Source organism: Corvus moneduloides, chromosome Z (genome assembly GCF_009650955.1).
Source record: "Corvus moneduloides isolate bCorMon1 chromosome Z, bCorMon1.pri, whole genome shotgun sequence".
NCBI lineage: Eukaryota > Metazoa > Chordata > Aves > Passeriformes > Corvidae > Corvus > Corvus moneduloides.
The window spans coordinates 58115614-58136734 of NC_045511.1; the positions used below are offsets into that span (position 1 = coordinate 58115614).

A 21121-nucleotide genomic window follows, 5' to 3' on the forward strand; every position below is an offset into this window, starting at 1 on the left:
AGCATGCTCAGAGAATTCTGTCTCCCTTCTGTCAGCCCTAAGATGTTCCAGAGAATCTGTTTGGACATTTAAAGACTCAGGAGGGTGGCTTGTTTTGTTCTGAAACTGTTCTTGTTATGTTTATCCAGTTGTTTTCATTCTCCTTTTATTAAAATAAAACGGGTGAGGTGTTGGGGTCTCTCCCCCGCCGTGTAGCCCTGGGAGAGGGGCCCTGAGGGCACAGACACGGGGCTTCCCTGCCCCTGCTCAGCCTCGTTCCCATGGGTTGGTTTGTGTTCCCTGCGCGGGCAGAAGGACCCTTGGTCCCGTGACTTGAACAGTTCCTGGGCAGAGCTCCGGCCATGCGGCTGGAGAAATAAACATCTCTGAAACATCTAGCAAGAATCTGTCTGTCCATATATATTTCCTTTCCACGGGACTCCTGGTTTGATATATGCGTGTTGCAGGATCCCCACTGCAACACTTCTTGAGTTGTTAATGACTGTGAATGGGGCAGGTGTTTGCTACCACTGAAAACTAACCATCCTTTCTTAAAAAACCTGAAGGTTAACATTAAAGGAATGATGGATATCACATGTCAATATCTACAATATGCTCAACACAGTATTGCATCCCACTGAATAGACTAAAATACTAACTGAACCTAAACACCAGGAATTAACTCATTTCCTGCCGGCAGGGAAAGAAAGCATTCTGGGGCTTTAAAACCTGCAGGTGCATATACATCACTTTATATTGCAATGTAATAGAGTTCGTTGTGCATAGTATATCAATTTGTATGATCCAGTGCATAAACCCTTCTGTATGCCAATCACATACTTCTTTGGGTACTAATATTATTGTGTAGATGCAATCTGTAAAGCTGTGAATCTTGTAAAAAAATGCATGTTTTTAAATTTTTTAAGTAAGTGTAGCTATTTTCAGAACATGTAAGTTAATACAAATTTAAGGTGAAGTGCAATAGCTACATCTAAAAGTGGTGAGCTGCTGCTACAGTGGAATACTGCAACCAGTTCTACAGTGAAGCTTTGAATAACACATAGTGATCTTTGTTCACAAAATCTATGAAGAGTAAAAAGGCTAAAGATTAGATAATAAAAATACAGGAGATGATTCTTGGCCTGTTATCTGCATTCATTTACTTCTTCAATAGCTGAATGCCCTACTGAGATTTTTTAAATTATAAAATTACTTCTTTGTGAGCAGTCAGACTCTGCAGAGTAGGAGACAGCAACTGACAGCAGATTAACTAGAGCCCTTTGAGTCAGAGGTTACTTTCAAGCAAAATATTAAGTAGAAAGGCTCCAGTCATTTTGAATAGTACATTATGTCTGCAGTTATTAGGTTCCCAAGCAATACTGAAAATAACTTACTTACCATTACATAATAATTTAGCAAACACTATCACAAAGTCTTACTCAAAGTAGGGCCATGTTAGGCATCAGAAAACTTAGCTGGGTTCCAGCCAGCAATCCTATCTGTATAAGGATTTAATAATACAAATTTTAATACCTGAGAACTGTTTGAAGCTGAGCATTTCATAATCAGGGAGAGAGGAAGGAAAAGTACAGAACAGCTGTTTCAAAGAGTAACAAACATTACTACATGAATTTTTACAAACAGGTTTCATACAAAAATTTTATCACTCTGTGTCAAAAAAAAGGTGTTTCAAATCTACTAGCAAGCGGTAAAAATATGTACTGTTCCATTGGAAAGATTTTGCTGCTTTTATGATTTGGCAGTCATCTGACAGTAGTCTGCTCATCCACTTAACGATCTCATGAAGAAGTCGTATCTCCCACTAACAATTTGCTTTAAGAGTATCAGCATACACCTCACTTCTTGCTTTCTAAGCATAAATTTGAATATAAAATTTTAAAGGTCTTAAAATTCTTGAAAATTAATTCATGCCAAAGTTCATGCTAAAAGCCACTCTCATAAAGATTATACTGTATAGAGTACATTTTTGCATTGATAAAAAACAAGTACAACTTGAGATGTGTTAGCAAACGAGAAGATCATATTTCATGGTCTAATACTAAAAAAGGAAATAACACTTACTAATAAAAGTGTACATTCAAAGCCTTAACCCACTTAGAGTTCGGATGAAATGTTAGTAGACCCTTTTTTCTCCAAAAACTGCAGCAATAAGCAGCTACAATTGCTAATATTTGAAAAACATGCCTGCACTTTGCACCATTTTTTTAAACAGGCCTAGTATTAATTGCTTGTAAGAACTATAGCCATTCCTGAACCTCAACACCAATAATCTTAAAACTAAATGGACCTAGACATCCCTTATCTTTACAAAACAGACTGAAAACAAACAGAAAATCTGAATCTTTCACAAGAGTGCAAGACTCAAATATCACATCTCATTGCTCACTGAAATCTAGGTCTTCAGCTTGGTTTTTAAGCAGTTATCTACTTTTTTCCTAAGTATAACCAGTGGAGCACTGGACTATTTTTTACATCACTTTGCAATGCATTGGTGAGAAGTCAGCTCTCAAATTAGATGTGCAGCTAGGCACCTATGAGTTTTTATAGTTTAATCACACTGTCAATCCATGCTGACCTGAGATCTTACTGAAGTTAATGTTCACACTTCTGTGAGTGCTTCAATGCCAAATTCAAGACCAAAAGTGTCTGTAGAGGTAGAGAAGGATTTCTGTGACATTTCTGCAAGAAGGAAATATGCGGCATACAAGTATTCACAGGACAGTGGAAATACAATAAAATCCTTGAACTTCTACCTAGTTTTAGGGACTTCTGTCAGCTCCCTCGCATTTACACTGCCTAACTGCACTTACAGAGTTATCCTGCTGCAAACACTGATCTCCTGTTGTACTTGGGGAAGCAACCATGTGTTCTGTGATCCAAAGCAATGCACAGCCTGGGTGCCACACCGGGCTGGGAGCAGCATGGGCTATGAGCACACTCTTGTGGCCGTGTGCAAGCACACCAAAATCAGAGCTAACAAGGACACAGGATGGCATGTAAGCATCTTGGACTGCCTTCTTTCGCAAAGAAAGTTACAAAAGAAGTGGATCAAGCACCAGAGGTGACCTACTGCAAAAAGATCTTTCTTTGACCTTGGTATTTGAAAAGAGATTTTATCAAGAGAAATGCTACATCAAAAACACAGTGCAAAAAACAGAGGAGCCATTTGTTACTTTAGTGTTCAAGTGCCCCCATGTTCCTGCTTCCTCTCTCCTCTTCAGAGAGGAATGAACACACTTCCCTCCTCTTCCTATGACACTTGAAGTGCTGCCTATCTTAGGAAGAAGAGAAAACACAACACTAGTCATTTCTCATTATATAAATATTGTCCGTGCTGGAATTTAAGTTGAAAATCCATCCCCATTCTATGGCTTCCAGCTTCATGTAATCTTCACAGATGTTTTTTTGTGTGCACAGAGGAGAGTGACGTAGGGAACTCCAATGAATGCCCACCTTTCACTGGGCCAGAACTTTATGACAGGGCCCTGCTCAGGGATCTCAGAGGCAGCATCGAAGTAAGCAAAGCAGACACATCCCAGATATGCCGCAAGGCAAATCAGAATGTGCCTGAGAATAGCCATCCACACACCAAGAAAGGGAAAAAAAAGGAAAGAAAAAAAGAATCAGTAACATAAATTCAGTAAAGCAATCAACTACATCACCATACTTTAAAATCAGTCTGTCCTTCACAATCTTCTCACAAGCCCCCCATAGGATTGCTGTCTGTCCTTTGTATGGAGGCAAAGAATATAGAGAACAAGGAAAACTAAAAAACTGGTTTATCCCTGGTCTAAACAGGCTCCAGCTTTTTGGTTTCTCTGCACCTGACAGATTTGTGCAGAAATGCTGAGATATGGCACCTCAAATAAGTAACTATGATTTGCTGGATAGTAAAAGAGAAAAGGCATCAAAGTCCTTCACTGCTCCTCCACTTCACCATCATTAACTAATCACTAATCCTCATTCATCATGAGGATTTCAATCATTATCAATGGCAGTGTAAGTTTTCATAGTCACAGCTACTGTTTTAGTAACCAGTATGGCAAGGAATTCAGTTACAATTACTGAACCTAGTGGCTTAAGAATCTGATCAGGCCAAAGAGACTCCTAAATCTGCCACCTTGAATAGCCTAAGACTTGCTCTGGGCTTATAAAACCTTACCATCAATTCTGTCTAGAACCAACCAGAAATAGCCACCAGGCAGCATAGAAGGGTAATGTGATGAATCACATTTAAATCAAACTTCGGACTTTATACACAACACTTACCATACACAGTGCAAATAGGGGAAGTTAAATGAGGACCAGATCTCACAAAACGCTTTGTCACTGATCCAGCAGAAAAGTGCTAGCATCCACCAAAGACCTGAAAAGAGACCCAGTTTGTATACACGCAGGTTTTCACACCTAAGGAGAAAAACATAAATAAATAGTTATAAAACAGTTCCAGACACATATCATTAAAATGACTCCACCATAAATGTGCTTAACAGATGAACTTCGCTTACAGTAAGTCTGGCTCTGACACAAGGCAGTGGTGAGGTAACAAAACAAATCTTTTTATCAGTAGCTGTGTTTTGGGTATTGCCTTAAATACCAATGTGCCAATGGCGGGCAAACATCAAACTATTCTCATACCCAGGGAGGGGTGTTCTGGACAACTAGCGATTAGTTACACTTGCTGTTCATTAACAACCAGCCATGCAGCAAGTGCTCAGATTTGCTTGTATTTGTTACTGTATGAAGACTCCCGTTAATGCTAAGGCACTTACATTCCTCAGTGAGAGGTACTACTGCTGCTAACAGCACTGAACCATGTACCTAAGCAGATACACACATGAATATTGTTCCGCTACTGACCTTGTTCACAACTAACTTGTGTGCTGTTTCCAAGTGTCTTTGACCACAGAAATACACAGAAGGATGTCTAATGAGAAAAGATTCATGAACACCTTTACAAAACATTGTTTGGAGAGGCTTCCACTGTATACTGAAGCAGTGGGCAGACCAGGGTAATGTAGCTAACAGAAAAATCTCTATTCTAACAGATGCCGTCAGAATGAAGACATTTTGTTCTAACTCAACTTCTTTTGATGGACATATGCAACATATAAGAGCATGCGTAAGTTGTAAAATCTTTCTCAGACACTGGAGAAGAGGTGAAAAAGTTCAAATGTTAATATTCCTCTGGTCTTTTTTGCAGTGGGTAAAGAGATGGAAAAAAAGTCTCTGGACAGCTGCTGGTATCACTGTAACAGAAGAACTCTCTAAAATGTGGAAACCAGTCTCAGGTTCTTCTCTATTTGAATTCTGGTTTTATGGTTTCTACAGCCCTGACTGATAGCTATCCTCCAAAATGTAGTGATTAACCTTATCTTTGTCACTCTGACTCCATCATATTATTCATCTCAGATGACAAAGTCATGCAAGACTCACAGTGCAATTTTGAGAGCTGGAACATCTTCCACATGTGCTTGGGCCTTGCTCCACATTCCCACTACCATCCAGACTGCAACCATGCCATCACCTCACCCTTACGCACACTGTACAGAAGAAATGCTGTCCATAAAGTGAAACCCCTGCCCTGATTCCACAACAAATAAACAAATTTGAGTTAGATCGGGTTGCAGTGAGAGGTATATTGCAAGAACACAGAAAATATCTGACCTCCTATAATGTCCTAGGGAAAAAAAATCCTTGTCAAAAAATGTCTGAACTGCCAAGCAAGTTTAAAGTAATTTGCTCTTGCACATGGAAGAAGCATTTCTGATCTGCTGTCACAAGCACTGAAGACAGATCTAGTGTATCATCTCACAGGTGTCCTAAGGATCTGAGAAGGCAATGCTGCCTGCATTCAGAAAAATTGTACTTACCTCTTCAATTCAGCAATGAGCAAAGCTGTGCAGGGAACACCCAGAGTCATTAGCGAGATGTTGTTAATGGCAGGCTTAATGAAGGCCAGGCAGGTGGTAACACCAGACAGGACACCCACAGCAGCTTTAAATCGGCTCCTGAATAGAGTTCATATGGGCAGAAAAACTGCTTTTAATTCAAAACTAAACCCAGAAATTTTAAAATTACTTTAATATGTTACAAAATTTAGGTCCACCTCTGCACGCAGAACTGTACTTCCTCAAAAAAGTTCTGTCTCATCATTCTTCAAGGTTTTAATATGGATTTTTAGGATATTTTCTTATTGTTAATGCAGCAACTTCTACAGCCATGTTACAGTCTGCTTTACTTTCCTTTACTTCTTTAGAGCCTTCAAAGATACTGAAACTCACATGCTAAGTTAGAACATTTTCTTAATCAAATTCAACAGCAGGTGAGAAATTCCCAGACTTTTTTATAAGACTAAGATTTGGTATAGTCTTAGCAAAAATGAAATCACTATTGCACCCTATGTAGACAGCCTGACAACCTCTAAATTAAATATATGTTAACTGCTGTTTAAACTTCAGGTTTGCACTCCAAACAACTCACTTCCAGTCTGTGGCTGGGCTATGGCAGGTAGAGGACCATCACGCTGCCCTTCAACTACTGGCCCATAGCTTTTTAAAACATTTGTTGTCCAAGGATGGCTCTTCTACATATGAAGTAGGGTCTCAATATATTTGTACAGTACCATTCCATGGCCACAAGTGTCATTAGCTTCACCTAGGCTCATTCCATTTGCTTTTTGCTTTAAAGTTTTTATTTCTGCTGTAAAGCAACAAGTTACTTAAGTAGGAAGTTCTGATCCGACACGAACGTCTTAATGAATAAACACATCACAAACTGGTCATGACAGATAATAACATTTTTAGCATTGAAAACTCAAAGTGTGATGAGGATGAAGAAAGTGAAGAGCACAGGGTAGACATAATACTTGAGGATTAGTCAGGCAAAGCAAAAAACCTGAAAGTATTAACCAAACCTGTTCTAGGTTAGAGTTTTGTCTTGGCTTACAATGTAAGGTATGTATTCTATCACCACCTACAGCACCTTCTGATGGGCTGGTAATGGTTGGTCTTTTGCAACAGCTGCCCAAAGCGAGCCAAAATCAGCCTAAAGCGGGGCCATCTCGGCTAATGGGCCATCAAGGACTCCCCAGAATGACTGATGGAATTACATCATCCCATTGTGAGATGCCCCGCTGTGGAGGAGGAACTAAACAATCCTACCTGTATATAATGTGCGGCTTGTGACACCACGATATCACCACTGGATTCACAGATGACAAAGCTCTCGATAACCACTATTCTGGAGTCTCTGGACCTCCAGAGAAGGACCAGACCTTTCTACAGGATCACTGCTTCAACAAGACCATATCCATCTCTCCAATGGGACTGCTGCCACCACCCTGACCAACAGGGTATCTGGTCATATTCTGACTCTGTCAGTTTAAGCCAGTGTTTCTGTACTATTGCCTTTATTGTGAATTTTTTCTATTAAATTTTAATTCTGACCTGAAATCTCTCACAACATATTTGTGTGGAGTTAATTCCTCTCGCTGGTTTGCCTTCAAACTGTCAAAAATAGGCTAGAAACTTACACTGTTACTAGTAATATTGTTAAATAGTTAATAATTGTCATGTTAATAATGCATGTACTGTTAAAAGGTTTGGTTATTATATTGTAAAAAGGGTACTGTGTTACACCTAAGTAAACTGCACTGCCCCCAAGCAATGACCCAGCCTGGACAAAACCCTTAAGAACCAATCAGTGCCTTAACCTTCATGCAAATGAAGGATCCAAACAGAGACCAATCCAAAGTGACAAAAAACGGTATAAAAAGGAGGCATCCAGGTCAGTGAGGCATGCCGCTCGACCTTAAACAACAGGAACATCCCTGCTCTGAAGAAGAAGATCGAGCGCCAGCTCTGCAGCATCCACGCTCGTCGCTGACCAGGAGCCCTCCTGCTCTACTTCCCTGGACCATCAGCATGCGCTCTACCTGCGGACTCCTATGCTTTAGGCCACATAATAAAAGCTGAAATCACTTTAGAACCAGGAGTACGTTCCCATTTTTCACAAAACCAAGATGGGTTTGTTGCCCAGAATGTCTGTATACTTCAGAAAGGAATAAAGACCTTCCTAAAAACGTAACTGTCTTGATATATTCTGTGAGAAGTGGAAGGATACAATAAGATCTTTCCTCTCATCTCAGTATTTACAGTTTTAACACAAAGTTCAACAGAAACAGTGTTCTACCACAAAAGTGTTGTTATTCCTTTAAAACCCAATAGTTTAATATCTTGGTCCATATTATGAACATACCCTGCAGTATCAGAAGAGAGTAGTTGATGAAATGTATCCTCTAGGTTTCTGGAGGCTCATTTACAGAGTTTACAAAAATTACACGTAAATTTAGGACTCTTGAATTCTTCACTTGAACTGAACATCACATCATAAACCAAAAGACACCAGTAAAAACCTGTTTGCTTGTTGATGATTTTCTGTAATAGCACTATACTGTAATACACAGAAGTACTAAATTTACACCAACGCAACAAAGCCATTGAACCACATAAAATCTTAGAACACATGGCGTTGGAAGACACTCAGCAGGATCAACACCTCCAGCTCCTGGCCCTGCACAGCACTATCCCCAAGAGTCACACCATGTGCCTGAGAGCACCGTCCAAATGCTTCTTGAACTCGTCAGGCTGGTGCTGTGACCACTGCCCTGGGAAGCTGTTCCAGTGCCCATCCACCCTCTGGGGTGAAAAACCTTTTCCTGACATCCAACCTAAACCTTCCCAAGTCAGCTTCAGGCCATTCCCCCAGGTCCTGTCACTGGTCACCACAGAGAAGAGACTGGTTCCTGCCCCTTCTTTTCCCCTCATTAGGGTGCTGAAGACCACAGTGAGGTCTCCCCTCAGTCTCCTCTTCACCAAACTGAACAAACAAAGTGACCTCAGCTGCTTCTCATATGGCTTCCCCTCCAGGCCCTTCATCATCCTCATTAACCTCCTTTGGACACTCTCTAACAGTTTAATGTCTTTCTCATATTCCAGTGCCCAAAACTGCCCCAGCACTCGAGGTGAGGCTCCCCCAGTGCAGAGCAGAGTGGGACAATCCCCCCCCTTGCCAGGCTGGCTATGCTGTGCCTGATGCCCCCTAGTAACACAGTTCTTGTGCTCGAAGCACGAGCTCTGGCGGAGAAAGTCCAGCTGCGTTACTTCTGTGTGTCGCAGAAGCGACTTCGGCATCAGGAAAGCTGCTGCTGGCTGAGCTAGCTGTCTGGCTTCTTTGCAGAGGGAACATGGCAGGAGGCGATGGTATCGGCTCACGTTGTAGGTTTTGGGCGGGACGGATGGATGGAGACGGAGAGATCTCTATAGGCAGGTCTTGGGACACAGTCGGTTTATTGTAAAGGCGTGGGTATAGGGGCACTGCTCAGAGCTGCCTGACTCAGCTCTGAGCAGGCCCAAGAGAGTAAGCAGGTGAGAGAGAGAGAGAGGGTGTAAGAGCAAGAGTGGAAGTAAGGAAGGAAAGGAATGAAGTGTCTGAAGTCCTGGTTACAATACAATAAATCATCTTCTGTACTGAATATTCTAATTGTCACTAACCAATCTAATACAAGATACAAATCCTATAGCATTTACATACAGCCTATAAGAGTTCTTATATTACCATAGAGTGTTACATCTTAACTTCTAAAAACTACTCTTTGGACCCCTTCTGCTGAGCTAGTAGGGTCTGCTCTGACCCTTGGACCTGTTTGCAAGCAGAGGGTATTGTTCCATCAAGAGGGGATTATCTTCAGTGGCCATACCATTGTTTTCCAGTTGTTCAGTAACTAAGACCTGGTATTTCAAAAGTGGCTTTCATTTCGATGTTGCCTGTAGTTTTCATATTCCCAAAATCTTTTGTCAGGCAATCATATTTACAAGGCTTTTCTGTTTCATCTTCCCCAACATCTTCCCCTTTCCGATGGACAATTAAGATATTAGACATAGTCCTACTCGTTATTTTTTGCACACACTGAAGTATACAAGGTACTGCTACTAAAACTATAATTATTACTACTAGTATAATCAAGCCTATTTTACAGAGTTCCCTTAGCCAAGGTGCAAAGCTCCAACCATCAAACAAACTGTCTAGCCAAGACGGGTTATCTGTTGTAATTTGGTTAGCTAGGTCCCTTAGGTTTTGTAATTGTTTGTGAATGGAAACAGAATGATCGGATAAGTTCATACAACATAATCCTTCAAAATCTTCACAGCCATGCCCATGTGCTAATAAAAGATAATCAATGTAAGTTTGGTGTCTATGGCTGGGAGTTGGAGAAATGTGATCATTATCATATGGCTAATACTTATCAAGAATAACATTACCAAAACCTTCTGGAAAAGGCATTCCAGCTAAACAGGTTGAAAAAGGTTTGTCAGGGCTTGTGTCAGATAGACAAATGGTATCGGAGCCTGCAGACTTGGCTAAAGCAACCCAGACATTTGTCTTTGGTTGATTTACAGGTAAAGCTTCACTACAAAAACTAAAACATAAGAATAAAAGCAACATGCATCTACACAAATAATGCTAAAACTCTATTCTTTTCTTGAGCTGTTTTTGGCAGATCGCTTTCTTCTGGTGATTCTGCGCACTTTAGGTCTGGGTGCTTGCTTCTTGGCTTCCACTTGCAGGGTCACTGGCTGAAGTGGAACCAACAGCGGGCTTTGATGTGTGGTACAGCTTCACGTTCTTTGCTGGAATCCACTTGGTTCCTTCACCTGTGGAGAGACATGCAAATCCCTTTCCCCACATTATAAGATCATATGGTCTTTTTATTTTTCCTGATGCTAGATTCTTAATTAAAACTAGGGGGTGCTCCTTCAGTTTTGCTTTTTTGTTGTTTAAGAAATGTCTAAAGATGGAGGGTTCAGGCTCTTCTGCAGAGCTGTTCAAGAAATTATAAACATACAAAGTTTTATTCAACCTTCTTTGAGGTGTAGCCTGGGTTTTTCCCCCTTTCTGTTGATTTAAAATGCGTTTTAAAGTTTGATGTGTTCCTTTTAGGGTACTTTTTGGCAGTTGTTTAAGGTATGGAGAGCAAATGCCACTGTATCTTACAGCATTTTTTAGTTCTTTAATTTTGAGAGTGTGGATGGGAGCCCACGTTTTAGGACTGTCAGGCTGTTGGCTAGCTATCACAGGCTTAGTTAATAGACTAAGACTTTCATTTTTATAGATTTGGGGTCTTATTTCATGGCAATCTGTTAATTTAGAATAATCTGAGCACTTTGGAGGATTTTTTGATTCAGAAGGTAGCGCTGACAAACTCTCAGAACTCGTTTTCTCTTTCTGGGTTGCAAGATCCCCGTCGCTCGCTGGCGGGACTCTGGGGCTCATTGCAAACAAATCTGGCTGCTTTTCAGAGTTTACTTGTGTTAAAGCATCAGCTCCGGCAGAGGGGCTCTCCGTCTCCCCTGCCACTGGAGCTGCATCATTGCTCTCTGTTCCCCCCCTGCTCGCGGCTTCTGAGGCGAGGCTGCGCTGCGCGGAGGGATACGGCTGGGCGGCGGAGGGATACGGCTGTACGGTGTCGGGGGACCCCGGCAGGGGCGGCTGTGGTGCGGGGATGGGACCCGGCAGGGGCAGCGATGGCACGGCAGAGCTCGGGAGTGGTGCAGCCGATCTCGGTGGCGGCGGGTGAGGAGGCGGGGCGGAGCTGCGCGGCGGAGTCGCGGGAGGATGCGCGGCTGGTCCCGGGAGCGGTGCTGTGGTTGGAGGAGTCTGTGCGGAGTGATATCGCTGATCTGGGAGCTGCAGCAATTGAGCATGCGTGTGTTGCAGCAATTGCGCATGCGTGGGTTGCGTCATCAGGTCCGCACGGCAGGCTGTAATGGCGGCAGTCTGTGTGGCAGGTGGTTGGGGCAGAGCAGGAGATGGCAGGACTGCAGAACCAGGGGCTGGGGCTGCGGCCGCGGGAGGCAGGAGGGCTGGTGGCTGGATCGCGGCGTGCTGCTGCTGGAAGCTTGTAGGCTGGGCTGGGGTGGGTGGTGGTGCTGCGGGGAGAAACAGCGCTGGTGGGGCGGCAGTGCCAGGAGATGGAGCTGGAGCAGCGGCAGGCACGGGGGAGACTGCAGACATCCGTGCAGGCAGCGCGGCACCGGCATCAAGTGGCTCGCGGAGCTGGGGCGCTCCCAGCGGAAGCGATGGTGTGCCGGGATCGGGGAACCGCACAGAAACGGCAGCAGGGACGGGAGTAGACACAGGCGGCTGCCGTGCCACGGGGCCGGGGAACCGCTCGGGGCGTGCTGTGTGCGCTTGAACGGCAGGGTGGGGGGGTAGGGTTTCTGCGGTAACGTGCACAGGGGATGCCGGAGACAGCAGCGCGGCCGTGGCCCGCGCTGTAGGCGCCGGTGGTTTGGGAACGGCAGGGGACTGTGAAGACGCAGCAGCGGCGGACGCGGATGGAACAATGGCTACCATCGGCGCCGTGTGGGGGGGGGGGACCTGGGGGGCTGGAAGAAGGGTCGCGACTTGGGTTTGGGGGGGGCCGGCTATAATGGCAGCCATGGCCATAACCGGCGCGGCTGGGGGAGGGGTAACACCCGTAGGTAGCAGGGGGGTAGGTGCTGGTCCCGCAGGGGTACCGCCGGGGGGTGGGGCCATCATGATGTCAGCAGCGGGGGGTGGGGTAGCAATGACGGTAGCGGGGGGGGTGGAGCCGCGATGACGGAACCGGAGGGGGGCACAGGGGGGCAGGGGCAAGGGGTGGGGCCGCGGAGACGCTGGAACGGAAGGCGGGGACCGCGGGGGATGGGGTAGTGGGGACGAGCGGGATGGCGGGGATGGCGGGAGGGGCCGTAGGGTCCGGTGGGGTGGCTGGGGCCGGGGTAACAGGTGTGGGGGCCGCGAGCGCTGGGGGGCGGGGCGGCGCGAGTCAGGCGGACCGCGGGTACCGGAGCCGCGGGGGCCGTGCTCCGCTGCGGGCTCGCGGCGGCAAGGGGCGGACTCGCAGCAGGAGCCGGGCCCGGCGGGGTGACTGCTGCGGGCGGCGCCATCGCAGCAAACAGCTCTACCAGCGCTCTGCAAGCTGGGAGCAGCTGCGCGGCTGCCATATCCCGGTAGGAGATATTATTAAAGAGCTTAACCCCAACTGTGTCCCAAAAGTCTCTTGTAAAGACGGCTGAACGGTCAGCATTTGGGAAATTAAGTCGGGTCCATTCCAAAAGATTTTTTAGCTCGTGTTTAGGCAACTGACTTGGACCAGAACTTATACGTAAATGCTTAAGTTGCTTATAGAGATCTCTGTCATGGGCAGAGTGAGTTTGTCCCATTTTTTAGACCAGTATGATACTCACTTAGATGATGTCGCAGGAGCAGCGTCCTTACTCAGATGACTGTCGTGCGGGGCTGGCCAGGCACTCCACTCGGCAGTCAGGACGCCGCTTTTCGGTCCTTTCCCAGAGCTCCGGTTTCAGGCGTCGCTTGGCAACGGCTTTCCGTGCTCAGGACCTCACGGGTGGGTCCGCACTGCGAGCTCCAGTGCGGGCAGTGCTCAGCACTACTCGCCTGTGCTCGGGGCGTGCGGCAAGTTTCCCTCCGCAGAGCTCCAGTCAGCACTGCTTAGCAGCGTGTCCGTGCTCGAGGGGTGATACGGCAGACCTCCTCAAAGAGCTCCACGGAGCCGCTGCGCAGCAGTGGCCGCCCGTGCTCGAGGACTGCCAGGCAATTCCCTCCAAGAGCTCCAGGTAATCCCCGTGCTCAAAGGCTGCCTCAGTAGAATTATAGAGCTGCAGCTACTACGATGCGCAGCATCGGTATGCTGTGCTCACGACAAGTTCTAGGTGGCTATAACTGGTCTTTTAGTTACCATCCATGGAGAAAAGTCCCACTGATGGAGAAAGCTGAACCAGGCGTTCAATCACGTTGTGCGCCAGACTGCAGGTGCTGGGTGTGGGTTCGGCAATCACGGTGGGCGCCAGACTGTAGGTTACGGGCAGGTTCGGTCGGGACGGTGACGGAGAGATCTCTATAGGCAGGTCTTGGGACACAGTCGGTTTATTGTAAAGGGCTTGGGTATAGGGGCACTGCTCAGAGCTGCCAGACTCAGCTCTGAGCAGGCCCAAGAGAGTAAGCAGGTGAGAGAAAGAGAGAGGGTGTAAGAGCAAGAGTGGAAGTAAGGAAGGAAAGGAATGAAGTGTCTGAAGTCCTGGTTACAATACAATAAATCATCTTCTGTACTGAATATTCTAATTGTCACTAACCAATCTAATACAAGATACAAATCCTATAGCATTTACATACAGCCTATAAGAGTTCTTATATTACCATAGAGTGTTACATCTTAACTTCTAAAAACTACTCTTTGGACCCCTTCTGCTGACCCTTGGACCTGTTTGCAAGCAGAGGGTATTGTTCCATCAAGAGGGGATTATCTTCAGTGGCCATACCATTGTTTTCTAGTTGTTCAGTAACTAAGACCTGGTATTTCAAAAGTGGCTTTCATTTCGATGTTGCCTGTAGTTTTCATATTCCCAAAATCTTTTGTCAGGCAATCATATTTACAAGGCTTTTCTGTTTCATCTTCCCCAACACACGTTAGCTCGGAAACAAAGGAAGAAAGAGGCTGTTCTGGTCTGGCTCCTAACAGGTTTATTGTTAGAAGTTTCGCAACCAGAACAAGCTCGGAAGGGATGGAATGCGATGGGATCCTTCCCTGAGGCTTGTCCTCAGTTTTATAGGGAATTTGAAAACCGCGGTGAAAGGGGAAAACAACCAATGAGTTACAAGCCAGGGGGAGGATACAATTTAACAAGAACCACTGGGGGAAACCGAGAGGGGGGAGTTATAACAAAGAACCAGTGAACAACCAAGTAACCGAGAATTTTCCCGAACCGGGGGAGGCAGCTTGTACCCGGGCACTGCCCGGGGGGTGCAGCTTAGGCTTCTGAGCCGCCCCTCGACCCACCCTCTGAGTCTGCCTCTTCGGGAAACTCGATCTAGGGGATGGGCTGGGATTGATTGGCATCACGCTGCCCCAGCCTTGCAGTGGGCTGGGTCACCGCAACACCCCAGGACAGGGTTGGCCCTCCTGGCTGCCAGGGCACTGCTGATTCATGTTCAACTTGCCATTGACCGGGACCCACAGGTCCCTTTCCATAGCACTGGTCTCCAGCCTCTCATTCCCCAGTCTGTCCATACATTCAGGATTGCCCCATCCCAGGTGCAGAACCCAGCACTTTCTCTTGCTGATCTTCACCTGGCTGGTGATTGCTCTCATTTGTGGAGGCCTCTCTGCCCTCAAGGGATTTAACAGCTCTTCCTAATTTAGAGTGGTCGTTAAATTTACTTAGTGTTCCTTCAAGTCCTGTGTCCAAGTCCAAGTCATTTATGAAGATGTTGAAGAGAATTGAGCCATGCACAGAGGCTGTATACAGTAATTAAAGGTACATTCTACCCAGTGCAAGCTATTTTGAGGAATGGTCAGTCTAGGCACCAAACTTCTCTCCATGCATTAGCAACTTCTAATCTGGCAGATGTCAGGAAAAAACCAACCAAACAAAACCCCCAACAATCAAACAAACTCAAAAAAATCCTGCAGAGAGTAACAGTGTAAGAGGGCAAAAGGCAGAAGTCTCAGCAATCTTCAAAGAGAACATTGATGCTGCAATTCAAGCCTCTCCATTACATCAACTTCTTTACTGCATAAAAGAACAACATGCACAATGGTTTTATGGTGGGGCAAACCACAACCAAATGGTTTAAACTGGCTATAATGTTTTTTTTTAAAACGTGCAAGAAAAAGAAAAAAATTCCTTTGCAACAATAGATTTCTAAAGAAACTCTTAGCCTTTCAATACCTAAACACCATCCTTAACCACTGCCTTAAAAATTCAGATGAACATTCAACTGACTTTCACGGGCTCACTTGTATATATACACTTTAGGATATACAAAAGTGAAAGATGGCTTCTCCTACATTAGTTGTAAGTTATATAAACTACTCATTGTAAAAGTCTCCCTAGAACCAACAAGAATAGACAATTCCAGAGGAACTGTCATCTCATGAATCACCTGAAGACGAATGACCAAAGTCATCTCATCTAATCACCTGAAGTTACAGGACACAAACCCCACCATCAGCAACTGCAGACTCAGGAATTGTGAACAAAATGGGCTGAGTGAGATACAAGCAACTGGAAGAGAATGGAGTAAAAAAATACTCCAGTAACAAAAATAGCAGTGATAGTGGTAAGGTTGATAACTTGGTGCCATTATGTGCAGGTTTAGCACAAGAAGTTTCAAGAAACATGGAAGTGTACATGTATGATTGTATGATTACCTGTCATTTCGAAAAACTCTGGGCAGGTATCTCCTAGGGAACCACATGGCAAGAGCACACATCAGAACCCAGAGAATAGCCAGCTCATCCAGCATCTGGCCCAAGAAACTGAGGGTGGCATGAAAATAAACAGATCCAATTCCTGGAAGAATGAATCAAAAGACAGTATGAACCGCTGCAGTACCGTAACAGACTGAAACACTCTGCTTCTGCTTAGAACTTCACAGGAGATGGTAGCTACCATTTGGTCTAGAAAAGGTTATAAAAAGCACCAACTTTACTAACAGGCAATCTACCTCATCATACCCTCATTCATCATGAAGAAAAGTATGTTATGAAAGTACATTACAAAAGCAGCAGCTAAAAATGTCAGCTACTACTAGAAAAGATGTGCATGAAGAAACATCAGGTGAAAAATTATAAAGCAAAACCAACTAAGAAATAAAAGCCAAATGCAGCTTCCAAATTTTCTCAATAGCACAGGAATGGGTAAGACAAAGATAAAAAACAGCACCTGATGACTACTCCATGATAAAGGTTTACAGGTGGAAAGTGTCACACTGCCCCAGAGGGCTCTGATTACCCCCTTGAAGTACCTCCAGGAATGAACAAGCTTCAGAATCTCACATCTACATCTTTGGGCCTTCTCAGACTGTACTTCTCAGTACAGTCTATTCCTCTCTTCAGTTGCACTGGCACTTCAGCTCTCATTTAAGCAACAATAGAGGAAAGAGGGCCAGCACTGCTGTAGAGTAAACCCAAACACAAAAAAAAAGAAAGTATGCAAGGAAGGATTGGAGGGGAACAGAACTATAGCTGAACATCCCACCAACCTCCGTTTGCAAAAGTCATTTTACCTCCAGAAACTACGGCTGCTTTGGCTTTAAGCATGTACAAGAAAACGCTTCCGTAGAGGTCAGGATTGCTTTATTTTAAAAAACAGTCAAGTGCAAGCAGGAAAAAACAGTGTCCTCTCTCCGTTCACACATGAGTTGACAAACACAGACTAACCAACTTACCAACCATGACTAGCAGAATCCATATTAAATATATTCCACTGTTGAAGCAGATTGCGTATTGACGGAACAAGCACATACATATGGGCGGTAAAATGAAAAACAAGACGTTGCTTATCTAGGAAAGAAAAACAAAGTCTCTCAAAGACAAAAAATAAACAAATCTTAAATATCCATAGGCTTTCGAAGACATCCATAATAACATTTTGTCATTCAGTGAAGCCCCAGCTCAACAAATTATGAGCCCTTGTTTCTGCCTATGCTGAGCTGTTTTTGCAAAAGCATCAACTTGTTTTGTTTAACATCATTAAATTAGTAACAGCATAAAAACTTTTGGCAATGTAAAATGTGACTAGTCATCTTTAAATCACAATTCAAGTCAATTCCCAAAGGAGTTTTATTGGGAATCTACAAATATTCAAGACTGTGGTAATTCAGAAAGTGTACAAGATCAAGGTACTGAGGACCAGTGAGTGACCTGTCCTCTCAATGGCTATCAAGCCTAGCATGGAAAAAGCACTAGAAGTACTGGCACTCGGAAGAGCTAGACAAGCTTTGTGGAAGTCAATTTATTGAGCAATAGCTATTGTCTGGAAGGTCTGAAATACAACACTAGGCTAAAAGAGTTAGAACTCTTTTTGTGCAGGGTAAAGAGAGCCTGGAGCTTTAAGTCCTTTTACAACTCAATCTTTTCCCTCAGTTCTCCACTGGATACAACTGAATACGACTGAAAACTAGTTACAGGAAGGTGGAAAGGCTGATAATTCAGACCACTCCTAGGGTTTTTTTTAATTTAATATGTATGATTTGAATGAAGACATGTTTTCTGTTTTTTCTTGCTTACCAACAGCCTAAAGCATGATGCTCTAAAAACTGAAAGCACTTCACTAGCAATTAGCAGGAACTGTCATTGTAGTAGTGATCACTTGATTCTCCCAGGAGCTGCCAGTGCTGAGGGCCAGCCATGGCACAGTAACTGAGCAGTTATGAAAAGACTCTATTGCTGCTTCACAATGGGCCAAAGGACAAATCTCCAGCCTCAGCTTTCTCATGTTTGTCTGCTTAGCCCAAGCACAAGAAAAAACCACCCCCAGCAACACTCCTCTGAAGCTAATATAGAAAACAACTCTGGGCCAAGAACATTCCTTTGGGACAGATCATATCTTAAAAAAAATTTACAAACTTGTACCGACAATAATGAAAATCTAGTGGAGAAGTAATTCAAGAACAACATACAAATTTTTTCCTTCAGCTACTGTTGTCCACCTCTCAACACAGCCTGAGAATAGATTTTTAAGAGGCAGATCAAGTTGTTTTAACTCCTGTAAAGCAACCTACACACTCAACAAAACAGGTTCACCTGAGCAACTTCCGTTCACAAAAAAATGCACTGGTCTCCGTGCAGCAGAGACTGTCAGCAACGTTGGGAATACAGTCATGGACCAGGATCCCAGTGCATGATGTTCTTATACATACACAGAACAGGAAGACTTCTGTCACTCCAAAGCAGGTAGGAAGACTACACAGCAGGGACGATGGAATATGAACAAGTACTCTGGGGGCCTGGGAGTGCTCTACGCATCTTAGGCTTTTAGACACAGTTAGGCCAAAGGGAAGTGTCAAGGGGCAAAAATAGGTGCTTATAAACCAACTGGTTTGGAAGTAAACTCTTCCATCTCTACAGCTGAAACTGACCAATTGTTCCGGTTTGGCCAAATTTAGAAACATATCCTCTGAGAGAAGGCACCCTCCCCCACCAGGTTCGGGAAAAAATAAATTTTCCTCAAAGGAAAGTGAAGGAGATAAAACTATTTATTTAACAAACACACGGGAAAAGGAAAATAATGCTAAATAATAAAATCTTTCGCTGTGGAGGAAAAACCTGGGAAAGTGTTAGAGTCCTCCTTTGGTCTCCTCGGAGCTGGGGCGTGGCCCAGGGCCAGGCCCTCTGTGCCCGGTGAAAAGTCCTCCCGATGTGCTCTGATGTTAAAGCAATCAAGCAGTCCAGTAGAAAAGGGAGAAAATCCGAATTTCCAGGGAAGGAAAAATTCAACTCTCAGTCTCTCTCCGGAGAACAAAGCAGCTGAACCACTGGCGAAAAAAGAAAAAAACTGTCCGGGGCACAGCAAGCCAGGTGCTTCCTCCCTCCCCTGCCACAGCTGGAAACAAATTGCTATCTGTGTGTGACCTTGAACAAGCTGCAAACTGCTTTGAAAAAGTTTTGCTCAGTTTTTTCCTTCCCCCTCTCAGGCTCAGTTTAGAGGCATAGAAAGGCACAAAAATTAATTTCTGGGCATAGGCAGCGATATGGGATACACATCATAAGGTCACCCCAACACACCAATGAAGAAAATCAGAACAGGCAATCACAGTCAGCAAAAATTTGGCTAGAAAGTCCTTATTCTGCCTAGGAACAAGATGACAAAGGACACACTAGATCTACTTACCACAGCTGTAGCAATGTAGAGTTATACAAGTGATTAGCCAACACAGGAGCAGTTCTGTGCTACCGTACCGCTCTGAACTCCCACTCATGCTAAGGTCCTGCCTGCAAATGCAAGAAACCCCTTGCAAACTGGAGCCTGAGCATGACTTGTACTCTTCGCAGTGGCCATCAGGAGGATTTCCTAACATCTCAGAAGCTGGAATAGTTTTAGTACTGAAAATTTCAATACTGAAGTATGGCTTCAGAAAGTACGTTGCATGTGCATTTTTTATATTAATACACAACTGGCCTCCATGATTTGGTAATGTACAATTCAAATACTTTTATAGTTACAATAAGTGCAAAAATTTACATCGGTAGTACAGAAAATTTCCTTTGGCATCTGCTAAAGGCAACAATTAAATGTCACAGTTCTGGAAAACAGGCAAGTAGTCCTTCAATAACAGTCCATTCTTTTGGCTTCATACAATTCTGGACCTTTAGTTTTAATTTCCAACTAATTAATTATATTATAGGAATTCAGGACATAGGCCTATAAGACAGAGAGAATGGGCTTGCTCAGATCATGATCATGCAACTTCACTCACATCTGGCCACTGTCCTGACACAGTACGTTTCCTGCAGTCCTACCAAAGCACATGTATTCTTCACTATTTATTACATCTCCCAGAGAGCAGCAGCATTCAAATACCACAGAGAAGCTTACTGCACAACATCTTTCTGAGCAGAAAGCAAATAACTAAAGCAGGTCCCTGTAACATCAGAGGGAGTGTATCCTCCATATCCTGGTACCTGAGCATGTCATTTACATACACTATAACTCTTCTGTGGTAAAAAAAGATGCTGTAGGGAGAGTACAAGCATTCTCTCACACTCTTAAGACTACCTCATAACTTTTTAAAACTTTGATTTCCATGCCACTAGGGAACAAAAGAAGAGGAATAAAACCCTGGCAAATAAGACCCTTCTTAAATGAAAATGACAAGCACAACTAAATGCAACATATTGAACTGATAAGTACTGACTTTCCCAGCCAACAGGAAAAAACCCCAACAGTTTTCAGGTATTTAAAACATAAACAATATCATTTTTGCATCAGAACACATTACTTCATTCATTTCAGAAGGAAAAAAAAAACAGAAAAAAGACACTTATAACTATTCCTTCAATTTGAGCTACAAAATGTTTTGTGGCCTATTTACTGAAAAAGAGTAAGACCTGAATCACTTTAGTTAGACAAAAATCATGTTAAGTCTAGCCTGTGTATGTTTAAAAAAATTAGTCTGATCAATTTATATAAAACCTCTGAACAGATTTCTCCTACCGATTTAATCCTGGTGATTGCTTTGGTTTAAGTCCCACCAGAACAAATAAGTAATTTTT

At 44.0% G+C, this 21121-nt stretch overlaps 1 protein-coding gene across 8 annotated transcripts in view; it reads right to left on the reverse strand.

Moving 5' to 3' along the window:
- Nucleotides 1-21121, reverse strand: part of ACER2 (alkaline ceramidase 2) — a 52610-nt gene that overhangs the window by 27675 nt on the left and 3814 nt on the right. For 3 of the 8 annotated variants that reach the window (XM_032095925.1, XM_032095923.1, XM_032095926.1), the window contains exons 2-5: nt 17296-17410; nt 16277-16418; nt 5874-6011; nt 4270-4407 (exon numbers count right to left, since the gene is read on the reverse strand). In XM_032095925.1, coding sequence (XP_031951816.1) covers nt 4270-4407; nt 5874-6011; nt 16277-16418; nt 17296-17410 — 533 coding nt within the window. Of the gene's footprint in view, nt 1-1148; nt 3568-4269; nt 4408-5436; nt 5585-5873; nt 6012-16276; nt 16419-17295; nt 17411-19739; nt 19841-21121 lie in introns of those variants that run through there. The other 5 variants (XM_032095924.1, XM_032095928.1, XM_032095929.1 and 2 more) reach the window with 4 other exon arrangements.